General features: G+C 35.6%; 1 protein-coding gene across 11 annotated transcripts in view; it reads right to left on the reverse strand.

The window, feature by feature from the left end:
- Positions 1–1,480: 1,480 nt before the first annotated feature.
- Positions 1,481–20,011, reverse strand: part of LOC134529396 (membrane-associated guanylate kinase, WW and PDZ domain-containing protein 1) — a 356,729-nt gene continuing 338,198 nt past the window's right edge. For all 11 annotated transcript variants that reach the window (XM_063363421.1, XM_063363420.1, XM_063363424.1 and 8 more), the window contains 2 exons: positions 15,234–15,400; positions 1,481–3,221 (listed from right to left, as the gene is read on the reverse strand). In XM_063363421.1, coding sequence (XP_063219491.1) covers positions 15,261–15,400 — 140 coding nt within the window. In that variant the 3' untranslated portion in view covers positions 1,481–3,221; positions 15,234–15,260. The remainder of the gene's footprint in view (positions 3,222–15,233; positions 15,401–20,011) is intronic.

A 20,011-nucleotide genomic window follows, 5' to 3' on the forward strand; every position in this document is an offset into this window, starting at 1 on the left:
AGACATACATTTTTAGTGCTCACTGGATTGGTTGTGGAGGTCCTGTGCCACAGCTTGCATGATCACACAATAAGACAATCCTAGATGTTTTCGTGTCAAGCAACATGAAATCTGTTGTATAAGCATCATTGTGGGACTAAAAATCTTGTCCAGTATAATCAAGCTGCTACACACAGCATAGATTGCGAGTGATGCTTGGCAAGTGCCTCAGTCAATGTTGCAGTGATGCTATGCCTGTATTGATGCTCTAAGTGGATCCTTAGAACAGTTCTTGTAAATAATAAGCAGTTAAATGATTTAGTGGTTTGTAATTTTTCATAAAATACTGAACATATACACATGATGGTGTATGTTCATTTTGCTCTCAATTTACAGTTTTGCTTCCTTGGTGCACCTTCTAAATACATAACATGTTTTGTGTGTTGCCTAATTGTCAGGAAACTAAAATTCAGCATCTGACCTTTACATATGCATTTAGTGAAAACAGCTTACTTGAGGATGTTTTGAAAAGATGACCTTTTATGTTAATTTTTATGTACTTATAAACAGTATTAAAAGAATAAGATTAAAGTTTACTAAGTATCTATATTTTGTTTAACTGAATTAAGTTCCACAAACACCACAAATTTAGTCACTGCTGTAAAATTATTTGATTAAAATAACTGTGGGTAGTAAACCTTCACAATAGTATGTGGAAAATAAAGGTTTTACCCAAATCATTTCAATGAAATAATTATACAAATACGAAAAGTTTTGGTGTGATGGTATGTTTATAAACATAATCCAGATGTTTAAGTGTTATATCCTAAAAACATATACTCTTTTATTTGTAGTAAAAATGTTGTTCAGCTCCAACTTCTAAGACATATACAACTTTACACACTTTAGACAATGAGTAGTTTCAATGTTTTTGATCTATTTTGTTGTGATGAACCTGCAGCCAATGTTTTCGGGCCAAAATCAGACTTGTGTGTGTGTGTGTTTGTGTGTGTGCGCGCGTATGCGCACGTGTGAGGGAGGGGGGAAGTTAATATGTTTGCTTCATGCTGCATATGCCTCAACAGGTGTATATGTTAAAATAAAACTTATTCACTGATTTTTCTTATCTGCACATAGTTCCTTATATAAAAAAGTTTTAAAATTTGATTTTTAAGTGTGCAAAAATACTTGATAATCACTTAAAGGAAAAATTTGTAAATATGGGGGTCATAGTTTCTTGTAAGGATATTCTGCCCAGGATTGTCTGTGTTCTTCGGAAACACTATGTAGATTATTTTCAGCTAAGCTTTACGTCTCTGCAATGAACAATAAGAACAGACAGAAACAAGTTACAGCCATAAACTACTAATCTTGCTGGCTTGTAGACAGTCCTGTTTTCCACCTGGCCAGAGACACGACTATCCTCCAACCAGATAGATGACATCTCAGAAGGAGAGCACTTGCTAAAACAAAGAGGAACCCTTGCCAGTGACAAAAAAAGTTCTATCACCACTTGTGTATATTTTTTATCAAGTGACAAAATCCTATATATTGTACATTAAAATCCATGGTATATTGAACCATGTTATCAGGCTTCTACTGTACCTCAGAACTGGCACTGCATAGAAAAAACCGAAGTTTAAACCATGTTTAAAAACAACTTGGTTACAACACCAATGTTTTCATGATGACTATATAGTACACAAAATAAGGCCAACAAAAAGAAAATATTCACTAAAAATACTAGATCTTAATAGCACTCACTAAAAACATAAAAAAATTAACAAATGGTTACATATAAGTCGTAAACGTTTAGCATGCACATCTTAATGTCATTGAAAACTCAGTTAAAGAAAATAAAAACATATACAGCATAAACATAGAGCAAATATTCTAAAATTTTCAGGCAGTACAAGTTGTAACATAGTAAACTTCCATTTTATAACAAACTTTAATCATCATGTAAAGCATAAATATCTATCTTTAAAGAAATAAATATTTACCACAGTTCATTCTCTGGGGAATTGTATAAGTGCATGATACTAAAGATTATATTTAATCAAAAGTACACAAACTTGGAGTATTAATTGAATTATATATTTTTTCTGTCTTATTGAATTCAGAAATAAAATACTACAAAAATAAAAAGATTGCACTTACATATATTTCACAGTTATTTTAATATTGTCCATGGGCAATTAAACAATATATTACAACATACATAAATTTCACCTCCTTCTTACTTTACATCAAAATTTCTTTCCTGTGTAAAATATATACAATATAATAAATAATACACTGGATTATTAATACAAGTTTTAAAAAAAAATATTCTATTGTACTTCTTAATATTGAGCTAATGTGTGACTGCAAAATGTGACCTACACAAAACAAAATTTATATTTATGTACAAAGGTGATACTAGTTAATAAAAAAACCTATACTTACGAAATTTTAGTACATAACATACAAGCTTAAATATGTTCTCCACAGTAAATTTCAATTTTTTATATACATATACATTATGGTTTGAACTTACTTAAAACTCACGAAAGAATAATTCGCAAAGTAAAATATGAGTGCAAGTAGAAACTGTCTGTTAGTTCAGAAACACAACAAAGCTACTTTTGCAAGCAAAAGTACATATTATTTAGGGGGAAAAAATAAAACCTATTTGAAACATTCTTTGCAGTTTATTTGCTTTCAATAAAATTAATCTTTGGATTCTCCTAATACCTAAGTCTCCCTTAACATGCAGAAACAATTTAACATCTATTAAATGATCAAATAAACTCAGTTTACAAAAACATAAGTGGCTTCACTTCACATATATGTGAACTTTTTTATATTAGTTTAATATTCAGTTCAAAGTTCTTCACAACTGTTTTCTCACACAGGTGATTCCTAGTTAAAATTACAGTACAAAATAAGACTGAACAAAAGTTTGACAGAAATATTTGCCACAATTTAAGTTGCACTAACTTTGATTGAGTGCTCTTGTTGAACAAATAGACAAAATTTTGTAACTTTTTTAAAATTAAGAGTATCCATGTCAAGGGATCTGCTTCATCTAATGGTATTGGTTTAAAAAGAATGAAATATCCTGTGCATTAAAAGAAATTATCTCCAAATTAAATAAAATAACCTTTTGCACTCTGTAAATAAACGATGTGGCAAACAAACAGCTTATGAAAACATAATATAAGCATTCTGGTACTCCTGGTGAGACAAGACGAACAGACCTGGAAAAAAAAAAAAAATAAATAAAAATTAATGGTAATGCTGCCGGTGTAGTAACAATAAATCTAAAATTATCTCATTTGTAATCTCAAAAGTGACAAATATTTCAGAAAAAGATTCAAAATTTGGTGTTAGAGGCCAAAAATGATCCAAAATGCACACAACTGTGCTCAGAACAGCATAACAAAAATTATGATAGTATAATATAGAAATTTGCAGTAACAGAATCTAATAATTTTGTACAGGGAGGAGATTTAAAAACTTGGGGGAAAAAAAATGGCTACCACTCCAAAATGAGGATAACTACATACATATGTATATATATATATGATTTAATTCAGAACCATCATTAAAATGGCCTATCAACTGTTCACAACTTGATATTATGACATCATGTAATCTTGCTTTAGTCTCACTTTTTTTTTATTCCACCAACTGCTGGAAACAGTTTACTTTTTTGCAACCCAGCAATAGGAAAATATTATGATGTAGGGTCAGGTGGGGTAATTGGGAATCAGGGGTAAATTGGAACAGGCGCCACTAGCGCTGACGTGAGGGTTTGGAGAACCAAAGAGCTGTGTAAACTATTAGTTCAATATCTCTATGAAGTGGTAGAACGAGTTCCCTCTTTTTTCCAGTCTTTAGCTGACAGTGCTATGGTAAGGTTATAAACAGTGCAACAATGTTTTGAAAATGAATTTTACGTCCGTCATTTAATAGCGCCTAGTGACTGCGGATTTCACATGTAAGTGTCCTTCACTGTATTAATTGTTGCTTATTAGATCAATTAATAGTAATTTGTTGTGCTTGTGGCTTAGTTATTTTTTTACTACCATCTTTGTGCATATTCTCAATTACCCCTGAGAGTTTTATCTTAGGGGTAATTGAGAACAATATTTCATACTTTTTTTTCACATCTTAAAATTAATAAAGACATTGTTTTTGCTACAATAATAAAGTGTTTTGATAAAATGACTGTTGCAGTGACCGAAAGGATGCCAAGAACGTACGTTAGGAAGAAGGCTCCACCCTCTTAAACCATCCAAGATGTGACCCAAGCTGTAAATGATATTCTCAACGGCAAATTGACGTACCTTGCTGCTGCTGTTCCCAAAACAGTTCTTTTCAACCGCATCAAAGGCAAGAATACCGATGTTAGTAAATTGGGGGCAGGAAGACCTACTGACTTGCCCAAAGAGGTAGAAGAAACTCTTGCAAAGGTTTTGATAGCAAGGGCACAAATGGGTTATCCTTGTGATAAAGCAGAGCTTAAAGAGCTTGTGCAGCAGTACATTCAAACGACTGGAATGGAAACCGGGTGAGGATTGGTATCAAGCATTCATGCGTCGCAACCCTAAGATTTCACAAAAAAAAAACCCGAACATCTGCAAAAGGCTAGAAAGAAAGCCAGAGACCCTTTTGTTGTCTATGATTTCTTTGCATCTTTAAAGTCGTTGTATGATGAACATTCTGCGCGAGAAGTTACTGCATGTTTAGTGTTCAATGCTGATGAAAGTGTCTTTCTCTCTGATCCATCACGGCTTAGAGCAATCGGTGCCAAAGGCCAAGCCCTTAATAGAGTGTCAGATGGATCAGGGTGAGAATCAACCACAGTGCTTGCCTGTGTTGCAGCAAATGGGGACTGCCTCCCTCCTCTAATAGTTTTTAAAGGTATCTCGGTGCAACCACGTTGGGTTTCTGAAAAACAGTTCCCAGGCACTATGTACGCCGCAACTTCGAATGGCTGGATGGAGGAAGCCACCTTTTTTCAGTGGTTTTCCTGTTTGTTCATCCCACATGTCGAAAAAACTCGAAAGGAAAATGAACTGGATGATGAAACTGCTGTGTTACTTTTTGATGGCCATGTGAGTCACATAAGTGTGAGAATAATTCAGTTAGCTATCGAGAAGAATGTGCAGTTAGTCAAATTCCCCAGCCATGTAACAGACCACCTACAGCCAAATACTGTTTTGTCCTCTTAAAAAGCTTGGGAAAAAGTGCTTGTTGACCACGGAAAAACTCAAATGGGTAAAGGGCCTAGTTGGTTGAAGAAAGATCAATTTACTGAGCTTCTGGGGAAAGTTTGGGGTTCTATTTCAAACAAAAACATTGTAAGTGGATTTGTATCTACTGTACTCTTTTCTTTGAACCAAGACAAAATTCCCAAAGACCTTTTCGAACCTGACGATTTTGAGCGCTTCAAGAAACAACTTAAATTAGCCCAAGAAACAATAGAGAATATTGAAAACCCTTCTTTACCAATTGTACATGAAATGCAACATTCCTTATTTCATTGGGGAAATCTTCCCTACCGATGAAATGTCGTTTGGTGTCTTGTATTTAAGTTTGAAGAAAAAAGATGCTGATATAAATGAGGCCAGTGGAACCAAAACTCTTAATGTAGACTTGATAGACATATTATCTAAAAGCATCACCAAAACCATTGCAGCCTCAACCTCATCTGGAAGCCCCATAAAAAAAGCAGTGACTCGGCTGAAACACCACACCTACGGGGAAGTTTTAACTTCTGAAGATGTGTTGAAAAGACTCAAAGAAGCTGAGCATAAAAAAACAACCAAGAGATCAACTACTGAAAAAACTAAAGAACCAGTCAAGAAAGGTAATGCACCAGACAAGAGACACAAAACCCATAATATTAATAACAACGAAACTGAAGATGAGAAAGAGACCGAAGAGATCATCAACTATGGTGAATACAATAGTGATGATGATTTAGATGCATTTCGTGAGAATATGGAGAACGAAATACTAGAAGAAGTTACCTACTTGGCACCAACTGCTTCAGAAATAGTTCCATCCATGTACGTGCTTGTGGACTTAAAGGGAGGTCTCAGGAAGAAAACCCATTTCTGTTACGTCTGTAGAGTGGATGCAGTAGTAGCTGGAAAGTTGGAGGTTACTGGCCTAAAAAGTACTGATGGATCCAAATCTAAGTTCACGTTGATAGAGAACTACAAATCCTCCGTCAACATGGAGCAAGTGAAAGCTGTTTTGCCTACCCCATCATGCATTACAGAAGGTAGAAAAAACTGTACAACTTCAACGGTCGTGTCAGTGTAAAGGAAATGTAAAATTATGTTTGATAATTTAATGTAATTTGAAGAGTTGGTTATGTGTTCCTCAGAATATCCTAGTTTTACAAACATTTCGTTTTTTCTTTGCACATTACTTTCATGTTACTTTTTTTTATACCCAATAAATATTCTGTTGAAAATTATTGTAACTTATTGGTTCCCATCAAAGTGTGCATAATTTTCCCGTTTTCGCAGTCAAGTTTGTCGTAACCTCTTGATGAGTAGATGAGTTGGGGTAATTGTGAACATTACTTGGGGTAATTGTGAACAAAGAGCTAAATTGTTCTAAGTTGGTTAGAGACATAACAGGCTTTAAAATCATTCTTAATGAGGATTTTGATTCATTTAATAGCCCTAGGTGAAAAAGTAACCGTTCCCAATTACCCCCTACCCTATGGGGTAATTGGGAATTTTTGGGGTAATTGTGAACATGAAAAATTATGCCATCAGAAAAAACCGAATTCTATATTAGACATGTAGGAAAGTTAAATAAGATGTGTATTAACAAGTGTATGCATAAAAAAAGGTGTTAACGTGGTTTGCATGGTCCTGGTGTTAACGAGAAGGTAAAACCATCCAATTTTGTTCCCAATTACCCCACCTGACCCTACCTACCATACAGACAATGTTTCAAATGTAAATTCAACACACTTGTTGATAAATGTTGTAGTAATAAAAAAAACTCCATGAAGTTATAATTGTGATCAAAAACATATTTTAAATTAATTTATTTTTACTTTTGACGAATGTAAATATTTTTAATGTATCGTTAGGTTATGTTTGGAAAGGAACTTTACAAAAACAGCAATGAACAATGTTGCCAAACACATGACATTCTAAATGATACCAACTAGGTTTTTAACAAAAAAAAAACCTAAAGACCCCCTTGGTTTCAAATTCTCTGGCCATAATTTTCTGTTTGATTATCAGAAACATCCAAGCAGTTTTAAGTTTTTTCAGTTGGTCATGTATGATCAAAAGTAAATGATGGAAAGTGAGACTTTGATTCAAAAGTGAACATAACTGTTTACTGTAAATTTTATGAAATAAAAATGTGTGGTTTCTAAATTTGGCATTCAAGACAGAAGTGGCAAAGAAGACCCAGGTGTGATTTCAGCACCATAATACATCCTAGAGCATAAAATGAGATTAGTCATTCTTTTTAAAAAGAAAAGAAAAATACAGCAATGGAGGTTCTAGTGAACGTGTTTTCTCCAGAGCTGGCAATATTGTCAATAACAAAATAACAAGTGAACATGTTGAAAGATTAGTAATTCTCCACGAAAACTTGAAATAAATAGGGCATAAGATGTTTTTTCCAGGCGCATGCGACTACGCTTAGTGTCTCCGAATATCCGTTCTCAGACAAAAGTTGTTTTCAGTTTCGTGATCCCTATCACAATGATCCTGTGACATCTTATACATATATGGCTGAGTAATTTATGTCAAATACTAATTCAGGCTGTGTAATTCATTTCAAATAAATATTAAAATATATAATGTTGAGTGAAATCAGCTCAGAAAAAAAAAACATAATGTAATAATTTCACTTCACAATATTTATTCCATCCCTATCATGGCTGTTTTTCCAAGGATAAATGATAATCATTATGAGATAAAATACTTGAATAATTTCCAGTTTTACATTATTGACACAATTTTTGGACCTCTAAATGCATTAATTGGGTATTACTCATTTCACTATACAGAATATACAAGCAACTTTCACCACTCACTTGTAAAATTTTTAAAATTATTTTAATAAATAAATGGTCTATGTCACTGGTTCAAATGTTCTGAATAAAATTATCACTGTCAATGTAGATACAACTAATGGGTAGGTCAATATCAACAAAAATTTAAGCTGCAACACTATATACCATGCTGCAATGGACAAAGACAATTTTGACAGTGCAACTTTAATCTCAAATATATTAAAACTAAGCAAGAAAACAAAAGTGCATCAGTATGTATTGCAGAATATAGGGCAACTGTTAGCTCCTATTTACATCTTTTTCATATCTAAGTAGTATTTTTTTTGTAAGTATAATATGTAATACATAGAGATACCAATACCCCATAACATTAAAATTAATAAAACACCTAATCACGAAGGTGTATACATTCAATACCTCTACATGGAACACAGTAAGGTCAGTGTAATAAAATATTTACAAGAAAATTATATGTTTAATAATAATGAAACTAAAAATTACCATAACCTGTATAGTAATTCCAGTTTAAATAATAAAAAAGTATGGACATTCATAATTATAAAACATTTGGAAGTTGAAAAAAAAGTGGTTAGAAAATATATGAAAATGTGTAAAAAGCAAAAAAATTAGCTGTAATATTATATGAACACACAAAAACAGAATTTAGCACGAATAATTGAGACTATATGAAAAATTAAAATAAAAAACTCAGCACATGTAATATAATGAACCAATGAGGAAAAAACTCTGTGAACACGTAAACAGCTACAGATGACACAACAAAGACAACAAACGTGTACATGGCAATTTCTCAAAGAAAAGCCACCTATGTTCACCTATATTGTCTTAGTTTTCAATGTTCTCACCTGTGTGCAGATTGGAAAGAACAAATGAATATAGAATAACCAAGATTTTTACTGGTTTCTTGGTTGTATTTTATTTGGGATTTTTCTTTGGTTTTATTGCTTTTTATATAACTGAGGGATAACAATTCTTCAAATGTTTTTCCTAAGGCACCCACCTAACTGGGAGATAACCCCAACATTTTGCTCGTTGGTCAGGTAGCCTTGACAGATGACATGTGGCAGAAGCTGGCATTAGTCTGTAGCTGAAGTCGTACTGCAGGGGTTACATACATTCTCCCCCCCCCCCCCCCTCTTACCAAGAAGAATCACAAATAGTAATAGGATGTTTCTAAACTGTCCACTACTGCTGATCTAAGCCGTGTGTTTTCTTCAACCACAGCTCTCATTAGAGATCTATTAGACTCATGGGAAAAAAAATCCTAAACTTAAAGTAAGAAAATCATTATTAAATTTTTACAGTTTGGCCAAGTGTAGTTTAGAGAATAAAGTTAATTTCTAAAATTTTGCCCCACTAATCATGACTAAAAAAGTTTTTTTTAAAGATTAACTCTGTGATGTCTCAACCTATATTGGGTAATCCAGTTCAGGAACACTAGATTGATCAGCTATTTTACCACATCATAAGTGAGATTGACCTACAGAACATGTCCGCCATTTCATACAACAGTTTGTAATAATAAATGAGAGAAATGCTTAATGTGTATCTGCAACTTAATATATTAGTTGTTTGTAGAGTTATTTTACATTATATCCATACATTATTTGAAAAATTCTCTTGTAATAATTTTATAGGTTTTATTTATTCTTAACATTTACTTGGTAATCAAAGACATTTATTAAATGTATTCATGAGTTATTTATCCTAAATAAGTATAATCGTAAAGACAAATACAAATATCAATATTTTAATTTTATTACAGTTTATATTTGGACAAATTTAGGCAGAGTCATACAAAAATGGATAATAATATAAATTTCAACACAAAAACATTAAATAAAATATGAATTAATTAAATATAAAAACCAAACTAAAAAATGTCAACCTTGCCTTCACTTAGATTGTACTCATAGTACATAATAGGGATAATATCTGTAATTTTTATCTTGACTTAATTAAAATATCTGATAAATTTTAAAAATGTGACGCAAAGATGGCAGACCTACGTGTAGCAACATAAACCCATATAGTCACTTTCGTGAACATTGGGATACATACCAAATGTATTGTTGTGCCAATTCAAACACAATGATAGTGAAAATGCCTTGGAATATATGCTCATCCCTCAATAAAAAAAAAGACAGTCACTTTCGTTTACTCAAAGCTTAAAGCCAAAGGTACCGATAACCCGCAGAAGACATCTCACCATGGGCCAATGCCGACGCCTGGGGTCAAAGTAAAGTAAAGTAATTAATAGAAGCAAAATTAAAAAAAAAAACTTTTGGGGCCTGGCTCTGACCAGCAGGCGTATGGTTAGCTATTCGAAAGTTTACTTAATTTTTGTAAGCTGCCGATGACGCAGCCGCATGCAGCGAAGATTGAACGATAAGTAACTGAACAAAAAAGTTGCATTCTCTTACTAAGGTGACAACAAAGGGGAGACTACCCCGTTTAAACTGACCAATCACAATACATAATGAAGTACGTGACCATATAAGGAGAAATAATGGAAAAATATTTTTCTCTGAAAAGTCTGAAAGACACATCACACCACCTCAAGGCTCGCTCTGATCAGCTGGCGAGGCAGCACCCAGCGAAAGATCTAGTTCATTGCTGCGCAGTCATGCGCTTACAAGCTGGGTTTTCCACCAATTTGAGGGAAAAAAAAATTATTAGCAACTGAGTGTCGCGCCTGTGCCTCCCTTTCTTTTTAAACCTTCTAGAATGTTACAGTCTTACTGCCCATAATATGCTTTAAAATTTGACAAACATAATTAATACACATGTTAAATTTAATTGACCAAACATATTATAGAAAAAAATAATATAACATCTTACATTCAGATAGATTTATATAAAACCTAACCCAAATTAATAATAATTAATATTTAAGCACAAATAAAATACCTTAAATGCCTATGCATAATAGAAGACACATGAGTATAAATTAATTATGCAACATTAAAAAAATAATTAACACACCACATTCCCATTTCAAATATTAGTAGCAGGGGGAAGAAATCATGCTATGTTACAAGTGGTAGAGAGCATGCATGTTAACCTGAAAGGATGTGGTTCAAATTTCATCAATGAGAAATTTTTTTTACCTTTTTTAATAATATAATAATCATATTGAATCAACTCAATAAGGTTAAGGTTTGATTGTAGGAAGTATTTATAGACTGATTTCAGTTGTTTAAGCAAAAATAAATATACAAACATGTAATTACTGTTATAATAATATGCATTTTAAAATGTTTCAGGTTAACATTATAGTAATACCATAAAAGTATAACTTCTGCAATGTGCGCGGAAACTTTATAGTATTAACTGTTTAGTGAATTTTAACAAGATGAGTAGTATCTTAATAAAATTCCTCGTTGAATACCAGGTCCAAAGACGGGGTTTTATAGGAGCCATTTCTAGTAGTTCAAAATTTCCAGTTGTTCGTGCTGCTATTAATGATGACCTGTATTTATATACGAGACCATTCCAGAAAGGGGCTGAGGGGTACATAAAGGGTGACACTAGCCTACAAGGCAGTGAAATTAAGAGGGTGAGTGACCCCTTGGTGAGCGAATGCGGATGACAAGCGATGGGCAGAGACGGTTGTGCGACAATTCCGACCACAGACAATTCCGGAAAAGGGAAAATTCGCGACAATTCCGGCCACTGACTCGCAAAACTTTACCATTTGTATACAGTCAGTGACAATTGCAGACATGTACACCTGTTGTTGGTTTTTTGACGCACTACAACCCTGTCCCCTCCCCCTCGCACCGTCAGCCCCCTCCTGCACACCAAGCGTGAAAACTGTTTATCAATCAGTCAGTCTACGCTGCTCTTTCTTTGTTGACACACTACAACATTGTGATGGAAGTTATTGAAACGGAGAAAAGGAAACCTGCAGTGCTTTATGGTGGACATGCCTACCGAAAGAAGCGTGTCAATGCTGATGGTGCTGTAACGTGGGTTTGCTTGCAAGAAAGGACTAAAAACTGCAAGGGAAGATTAGTTAGTAGAAATACGGAAGTTTTAAATGTGTCAGATCACGAATGTATTCCAGACATTGCTAAACTTGACGTGATGAAATATGTCTTTAGAGCCAAGAAAATAGTACGAGAAGAGTGTGTTACCGTGGAAAAAGTGTACTCTTGACGAATTGGGCACTTTACACGATAAAGGATACAAATTCGTGACTGAATTACCACATGCATCGTCAGTTAAGTGGACTCTTTACCGACATAAATACCAGGCACATGGGTCATTAGCAGAACCTACTGAACGTCAGGATGTTGTGTTATCAGAAGGAGGTTTAAAGATGAGCGATGGCAGTAACTTCCTTTTAACAAATAACGGGAGAGAAGACAGAATCATTTCTTTAGCTGGTGACAAGGGGAGAGAGTGCCTCAGAACTCAACGCCACTCTTTCATAGATGGTACATTTCGGAGCTGCAGCAAGCAGTTCGCACAGATCTATACTATTCATGTAGATATAGGAAGCAATGAAAAAGAAACAAACGTAATTGACATTGTCCAAAAGGATTGCCTGTGTATGATATAAAAAAATAATAATTTACACCATTTTGAAACAATTTCTGGACAAATTGTATTTTGTTGAAGTATGCAAACTTGTTTTTAAAAGTCACATATCGGGACATGTCGGGCCCCTCGTGGCATTGTGACTCCAGCATAAGATAAAATTATTTCATTAGCAGTACAGTAGGCGTAAGGTATCTAAGAGGCTTGTAAAACAATGAAACTATCTTGAATAAAGGGAAGGTATTATATTCTAAATTATTAATATTTATTTTCTAAATTTGCACTAGGCAGAGACATTGAAGAAGTGAAAGAGTGTTCTAGGTGGCGTCCCTGCCTTCTTCTAATGTCCCACCCCCCCCCCCACGCAAGTAACTCCTCTGAAATCAAGCTCCTGCCATCCACACCCTAGTTTCCACGCATGCACACACAAGCTAGTATAGGGCTTAAATATGCTTGTTTACTGAGTCTCGCCTGTGCTCTAGTCTATTATGCCTCCGAGTTAGTAGCTGAGTGGTGCGCGGATCAATATGGTGGTGAGTCATGGCAGAAGTATATTTGTAATTTGATTGTAAGCGTAGTTCATGGTGGATGTACTCTTAAATTAAATGTAATTATTCTTTATTTTCTTTGATTTTTCAAAATTACATTTTGGCCTCCCAACCTCCAAATTCAGTTTAGCTTTATTGCAGTTCCTGGCCTGCGAGCCGACATAAGTTAGTTCTTAAGCTTTGTTTTCAAGCCATGACGAAACTCAGTTCGGAGTCTGTTTTACCACCAAACCTTGTATTGTAATTTTACGGGGTTTCTTTCCATGGGTTCTGTTCCTCTTTGCTACCCCCTGTTTTGCCTGAGTCTTGTCTTGTCAATAGTCTTTTGGAATATTGAGTACTTGGAGCTTTTTTTTTATGTATTCTCTGAGTGAAGCGTTTTCGCGCAATATATAACCTCTTGTATAGTACTTGAAATTTATAGACCTAGATTGTGGCTATGCCCTTTGTATTCTTTTGTCTAATTCATAATTTTTAATAGCCTTGAGTTGTATAGCAGCCTTTATCCTTAGGAGGCTTGGAACTACCAAACTCTTTAAGTTTAGCTATAACCATCGAAGTTAGGTGGGATGTGTACCATGCCACTTGTAGGGCGGCTCGTAAAGCGCTTGTGTTTGCGTCCTTACGTTCCTTGTAACTGTAACTGAGTATTTTCCCTACAGTTTGTACAGTGGTTATACAATGGCCACCCAAGTTGTAAAAAACATAAACAAGTTATCATGAATGTCGAACAATTTTAGTAAGTGTACCTATAACATAAATACTTTTGTACCAGTTATTGAGCAATAAAGTTTATAAGACAATTTTTTAAGATCAAGCTAATCAAGTTTTCTGATTCCCAGATTTATAGCTTCTTTGCAGTCGCGTATTAAAACATGACTTCCATGTTTGTCAACATTACAAGGTAGATTACTTGTAATGTGCAGTGGTGTAACCTATTGGTTCCTTTAGGTAAGCTAGTATGTTGCAAATTCTTAGAGGTTTATAGCTGTTACGAAGAAAAAAAACTAATAGAACTATTATTTGTTGTCTCGGTTCAAGAATAAATTCAACTTTCGCTAGGCTTTCAGATATACTGCATGTATTTGTGTAGTGTAATTTTGTTCATCCACTGTAATCAAAACCCACAATACAAGAATCTAAAGCAGACAAACAAGCATTTTTCTTCATTAGCTTATTTTACCTTTGTATATGAACTTCCAGTTCTTGTATTTGTTTCTGTGAATGGTTCGCCTTTCAGTTTAGGACTGGGAACAACTGTGTTATTTAACAAAGTAGGTATGCGTACTTCTAATAAAAAGAAGTTCTACTGAAATGAAAGTTAACAAATCCTTTTATATTTGTTGGTACAAATAAACCTCTGTTTATTTCAATCAACTATCATTTATTGGGAACTATTTATTTTTTGCAGAATGGAAACTTATGGAATAATAGTTTATCATGTAAAGCGCTACTTTTGCAGCAAAATCACAGCACCTAAACTGCAATATTAAGCGAAATTTTATATCATTGGTAAGTTACTAATTACTTCATCACAAGAACTCATGAAGAAAAGGTGCATAAGAGAGGAAATGACGAATGATGCACACGGCAAACTAGACGCAGGCGAGATGAGCTCTGGGCCACCTGTGACGTCACGAGCTGTGGCTTCTCATATTTCACATGCTGCTCATACCTCGAGAACAATGCATCACATAAAACTCGGATTTGCACTGCTACTATTAGCCTACTCAATTTTATCATTGCCAGCTCCTTTAACTATATAATGAATCACACACAAACAAACCTTTAATGCTGTAAGAATTGAGATCCAAACAAAATGGGATCAATGAGGTTTTACAGTAAAAATTGACTTTTCTGTTTTTGTTAGTAGTTTGGAATGGATATATTTGGGGAGGGGGGGGGGGGAAGAAGCTAAAAATTAAGTATTTTAAATGATAATATTGATATGTTTAACAAACCAATTGTTACAAAATTTCTAATAAGAGTTACATATACACCCTTGACATAAGAAATAAAGGAAAAGCAGCATTATTTGCTAGGAAAGTCTGCAATAAGCTGAACAAACAAGCTAGATACCAGCAACTTACCTTAGTAATAGAAAGCTAAGGATGGTGTCAGCTGTGACTGTCCCAGTAGCCTGTTTCGCATGGTGAGTTGTGTCTAACTGGGCCATTTGCTTGCGCTAGTGAACTTCCAGGTCTCAAAATCGACTTTAATTGCAAATTTAAGTTTCCTGGTGAAGAGCTGATAGTATCTGTAAAATTTACAAAATAATACATTAAAAATTTTTTTTACACTAAATAGTAAACATAAAACATAATAATTATGGTGGTAAATGAACTGGTTCATATTGTTACGATTTATAATGTGAGGAGAACTGGGTTTGTAAGAGATAGTCCAATTACGTTTCATTACAGTTTTATTAATTAATAATAGGTATTTACATTAATAATAAATAATTGTACTTAAAAATATTTGTCCTCAGTCACTCAATGTCTGTCAAGTTCTGCAGTTCGTACTACTCACTGGAGCTAGGCTCAACAGTAGTTTGCCCCTTACCTCGCGCCTGTCCACACATAGAGTCTAGCGCCACTCATTCGCTGCACTCTCACGATCCAGTGGAACTCCGTGTTGCGCCACTCTCAAGGGGGGTCTCTCACCCTCTTTGTCGATGTCACACTTCCCTTCTCTCGGAATCCGCTCAGAACTGTCGTAGAACTTGCTCAGAACTCATGCCGCACTGTCACGGAACTCGTCATGGCACTCACACGGCACACTCTGTCGCGGGACATGTCGTGGCCTCACGCGGAACTCGTTGCTGAACTCTCACGGCACTCATAGTCTCGGAACTCCGTCGCCAAAAACTATCGTGGAGGCTGGTGTCGCTGCTCAAGTACCTGGGCATCCTTCTTGAACTGACGAGAGCGGCTGTGACGAGTCGCATTATCCCGGGCCGACCCAACGCCCGAACAGTCGAAAAGGGTGGCATCCATTATCGTCACTCTGCGCGGTAGCCCGCGGAATTCCAAAGGCCGCTCAGCGATAGAAAACGGCATCAAGGCAGGACGATGCGCGGGGAGTGATGACCCTTGTAATTTGGCCAGGCACACGTGGCATGCCTTACGTCAGTGGACCGCACGTGGCCGTGCAGGGCCGCCAGCCAGCTCCGAACCTGGCATCGTGGTCTGGTCTCGCTTGTTCGTAACAGTAACAGTACTGAATGTTTCATTTAGAAAAAAAATTTCTAAATGACATTGGTGAAAACCAAATTAAAAATTATATTTTATACTTACATGACATTATGAGATTTGGACCAAAAAAGTGAATTAACCTGCAGAATATATTTTTTTTAGAGACCAAACTCAATCTTGCTACATTATTGACTTAAGCCCTTTCTGTATGGACAAATACAATCATAAACACTGTTTGCACGACAGACGTATTCCAAATTTCTCAATAATATTGTATTGGCAGGAAATAAGATTCTTAAAAAAATCATTTGCGATGTGTTTGTGGCTTTGTTACATTTGTCAGCATTCTCACAGATATGGAAAACCTCCCCTATCAAACTTGTAACTTAATAGCAAATACATTTAATAGTTTCAGTGCAGTACTTTGGCAAGTATAACCATCCTCTGAGTTGGATAAAAAATTTCTCAGTTGAAATAAATAATTAAAATTATGTTAACAGCAAAGTAAGGTAAACTTAAAAGAGAGCACACTTAATTCTTGTGAATTCTATTGTTTACTGAGATAGTTCACAAATATACCACCATATATATTACAATATTTATTGGTGCTATAGTTGCATAAACATTTTTAAATAGTTAGCTAGCCAACCCAGAAAATTACAGCTGCGACATGTGCACATTTACTTCAATGTTTACTTTTTTCACGTGTGTGCAGCATACAGTTTGTCATGTTATATGGTGCCATGTACTTAGTCCTGCACATTTTTTTGAGAAAAACCCTACTATTTCAAATAGTAATATTCTGTTGTTAATTATTTTCCATACACAGCAAAACACTGTATGCAAACGATAGCAGAATTAATATCATCTTGCTGCTCACTTATTATAAGTTCTTACATTTGCACTTATAATACATTATTTTAACCTAAACACCGTAAGTAAAAATATGAGTGTTTTTAATTCGACATTGTCACAAATTTTTAAGAACATAAAAAAAACAGGACCTACAATGTTCACTAAGTATAGGTTAGGTTTAGCAAGACAAGGTGCACCACCTCCCATTTCCCCCAAAATAAAAGCCATTAAAAATTAGCATTTTGGATACTGCTTGCTAGAACTTATGCCCCTGCTCATTGGCTGTTTTTTGGTGATAATTTAAGGGGGATATAAGTACTGAAGAACAGGTTTTTGATAATTAGGGTTGAAATAATTATAGCAATTGTAATGCAAACATGCATGGGGTCGGCTATAAAGAAAAGCATTTGTAATTGGAAATAAAAAAAAACACTACACATTATTGATGCTCAAATAATAAAAATCAAAGAAAATTCTATGTAAAGTGTAAAACTAAAACAGAATTTAGAGCAAAGATTGTTATAGAAAAACATTCAGATTAGAGAGGATTTTGTTAATAGCTATTTTTGCTATTTTCATACCACCTTATGTGTGTTTACCATAATTCAAGCATAATCTATTTTACACTTTTTTCTGTAATTTGATATTTAATCCTAGGATCAAAACAGACAACTGTTAACTCATTCACAGTGGTATTCTGTAGTCTACTAACTTATCAGTGGATACTAGGTTAGGTTATGGTTAGCTGGGCTAAGTATCCGAGGATTGAAGTAGCTTGGCTCCTGGGTTGTAGCAGTGTCCTTGGCGAATAATTCACAGATGTTTCAGTCAACACTGCAGTCGTCCTCATCACGGAGCAGTTACCTACTGAGGTTCTTACAAGTTATCCTGCCTTTATATACTCTCGCCTGAGGGGAAGGTGCTTCCTGATTGGCTGCAGCTGTGGGCCAAAAAGAGCCTTCCTTACTTCTGGTTGGCTGGGCTGTTTTGCCAATCAGGGGCGATCTGTCTGATGTTGTATGTGGAGCTATGTTTTGAGGATTTCTAAAGAGTGGATTCCATGTTTTGCTTAATTTGTAGCCATCTTCTCTATTAATGTTTGCTGGGTTTTTTAATATTTCTACTGATTCTCGAATGTATCTTTTCTTGTATTGTTGGATGTTGGATATGGTGTGGAACTGGTCAAAATCAATGCTGTGTCTGGTTTCCATGGAGTGTTCTGCTATCGCTGATCATGGGTTTTCATGTTTGTAGTCACTGATGTGTTGTTTAACCCTTTTGATTATTTATCTGCCAGTTTGTCCTATATATACCCTGCTACAGGAACATGGAATCTTGTACACACCGGCTAGGTTTTCGTCAGGAGTTTTGTCTTTCACCGATGTCAGAGACCCCTCCATCTTGTTTATAGGTTTGAGAACTGTATGAATTTCATGCTTCCTAAGAATTCTTGCCACTTCGTCAGAAATTCTTTTGACATAAGGAATGAAGGCTTTATTAGGAAGATGTTCTTTCTTTTGCTGCTGAGGTGGTTTCATGGCTTTCCTGATTTCTGTCTTTGAATAACCATTCGCTTGAAGAGCACTTGTAAGATGTTTCATTTCTTCCACAATATTGTCTTCTTCACAAATGGCTCGAGCTCTGTTTACCAAAGTTAAGATGACTGTTCTCTTCTGAGATGGAGGATGGTGTGAACTTGCCTGTAAATACCTGTCTGTGTGGGTTGACTTTCAGTAAACACTGTGGCCGATGTGATTATCCTCTCCTCTTGTGACCAAGACATCCAGAAAAGGCAATTTTCCTTCTACTTCCACCTCCATGGTGAATTGTATGTTCGGATGGATGCTGTTTAAAGTGTTTTAGAAATTCCAGTAGCTTATCTTTACCATGGCTCCAAATAACAAAGGTGTCATCAACATATCTGGACCAGCACTTGGGTTTGAGCTGGCTGGTACTTATTGCTTTCTCCTCAAATTTGGCCATAAAAAATATTAACTAATAGGGGAGATAGAGGCGAGCCTATGGCAGTGCCTTCCTGCTGCATGTAGATCTGCCCCTTGAATGAGAAGAAGGTCGAAGAAACACAGTGTTCTGTGGGCTTCACTATGTCTCGGCTCAGATTGTCTTCTCCCAGGTGTGTGAGAATTTGAAGGACTTCTGGGACAAGCACTCTGGTGAAGAGTGAAACCACATTAAAGCTGACCAGGAGATCCATTGGTTGAAGAGAAAGTTGTTTAAGAATAGAAATGAAATGTGCGGAATTTCCGACATGAGAAGCCGGAGTGGGTACTAAAGGTTGGATTAATCCATTCAAGTATCTGGCTAGTGCATGGAAAGGAGAGCCGATTGCACTCACTATTGGGCGAAAAGGAATGTCCTTATGTATCTTTGGAAAAGCCCATAGAATGTCAAGGTTCTGGCATCTATGACAATTAGATGTTTCTTATAGTTTTCGTCTAAGCTTGATTCGGTAATAGAGGGATGGTGGGAGGGGGGAGGAAGGGCCGGAGCATATGCGGAAAATGCTGGTGCCGTGAGACCTGTGCTACAGCAGCACGCTGTAATCATGCGCATGTGCTGTGCTCAGCGGGACACAGAGCACTGTATAAACCGTGCGTGTTCAGGAGCATGAATATGAATTGGTTAAAACACTACAAATGCAAAGTGCAGCCATGATGTGTAATCGTGGCTGTACTTGCACCAGAGACAAGACATGCCCGAAGGCATGGGTAGTGCAGATGCTCACCTGTCTATGCGTGACCAGAGGCATGGGTAATGGACAGACACTGCCTAGCACCGCATGGAAAAGGAATGTGGGA

The sequence above is a fragment of the Bacillus rossius genome, chromosome 2, assembly GCF_032445375.1.
Source record: "Bacillus rossius redtenbacheri isolate Brsri chromosome 2, Brsri_v3, whole genome shotgun sequence".
Classification (NCBI taxonomy): domain Eukaryota; kingdom Metazoa; phylum Arthropoda; class Insecta; order Phasmatodea; family Bacillidae; genus Bacillus; species Bacillus rossius.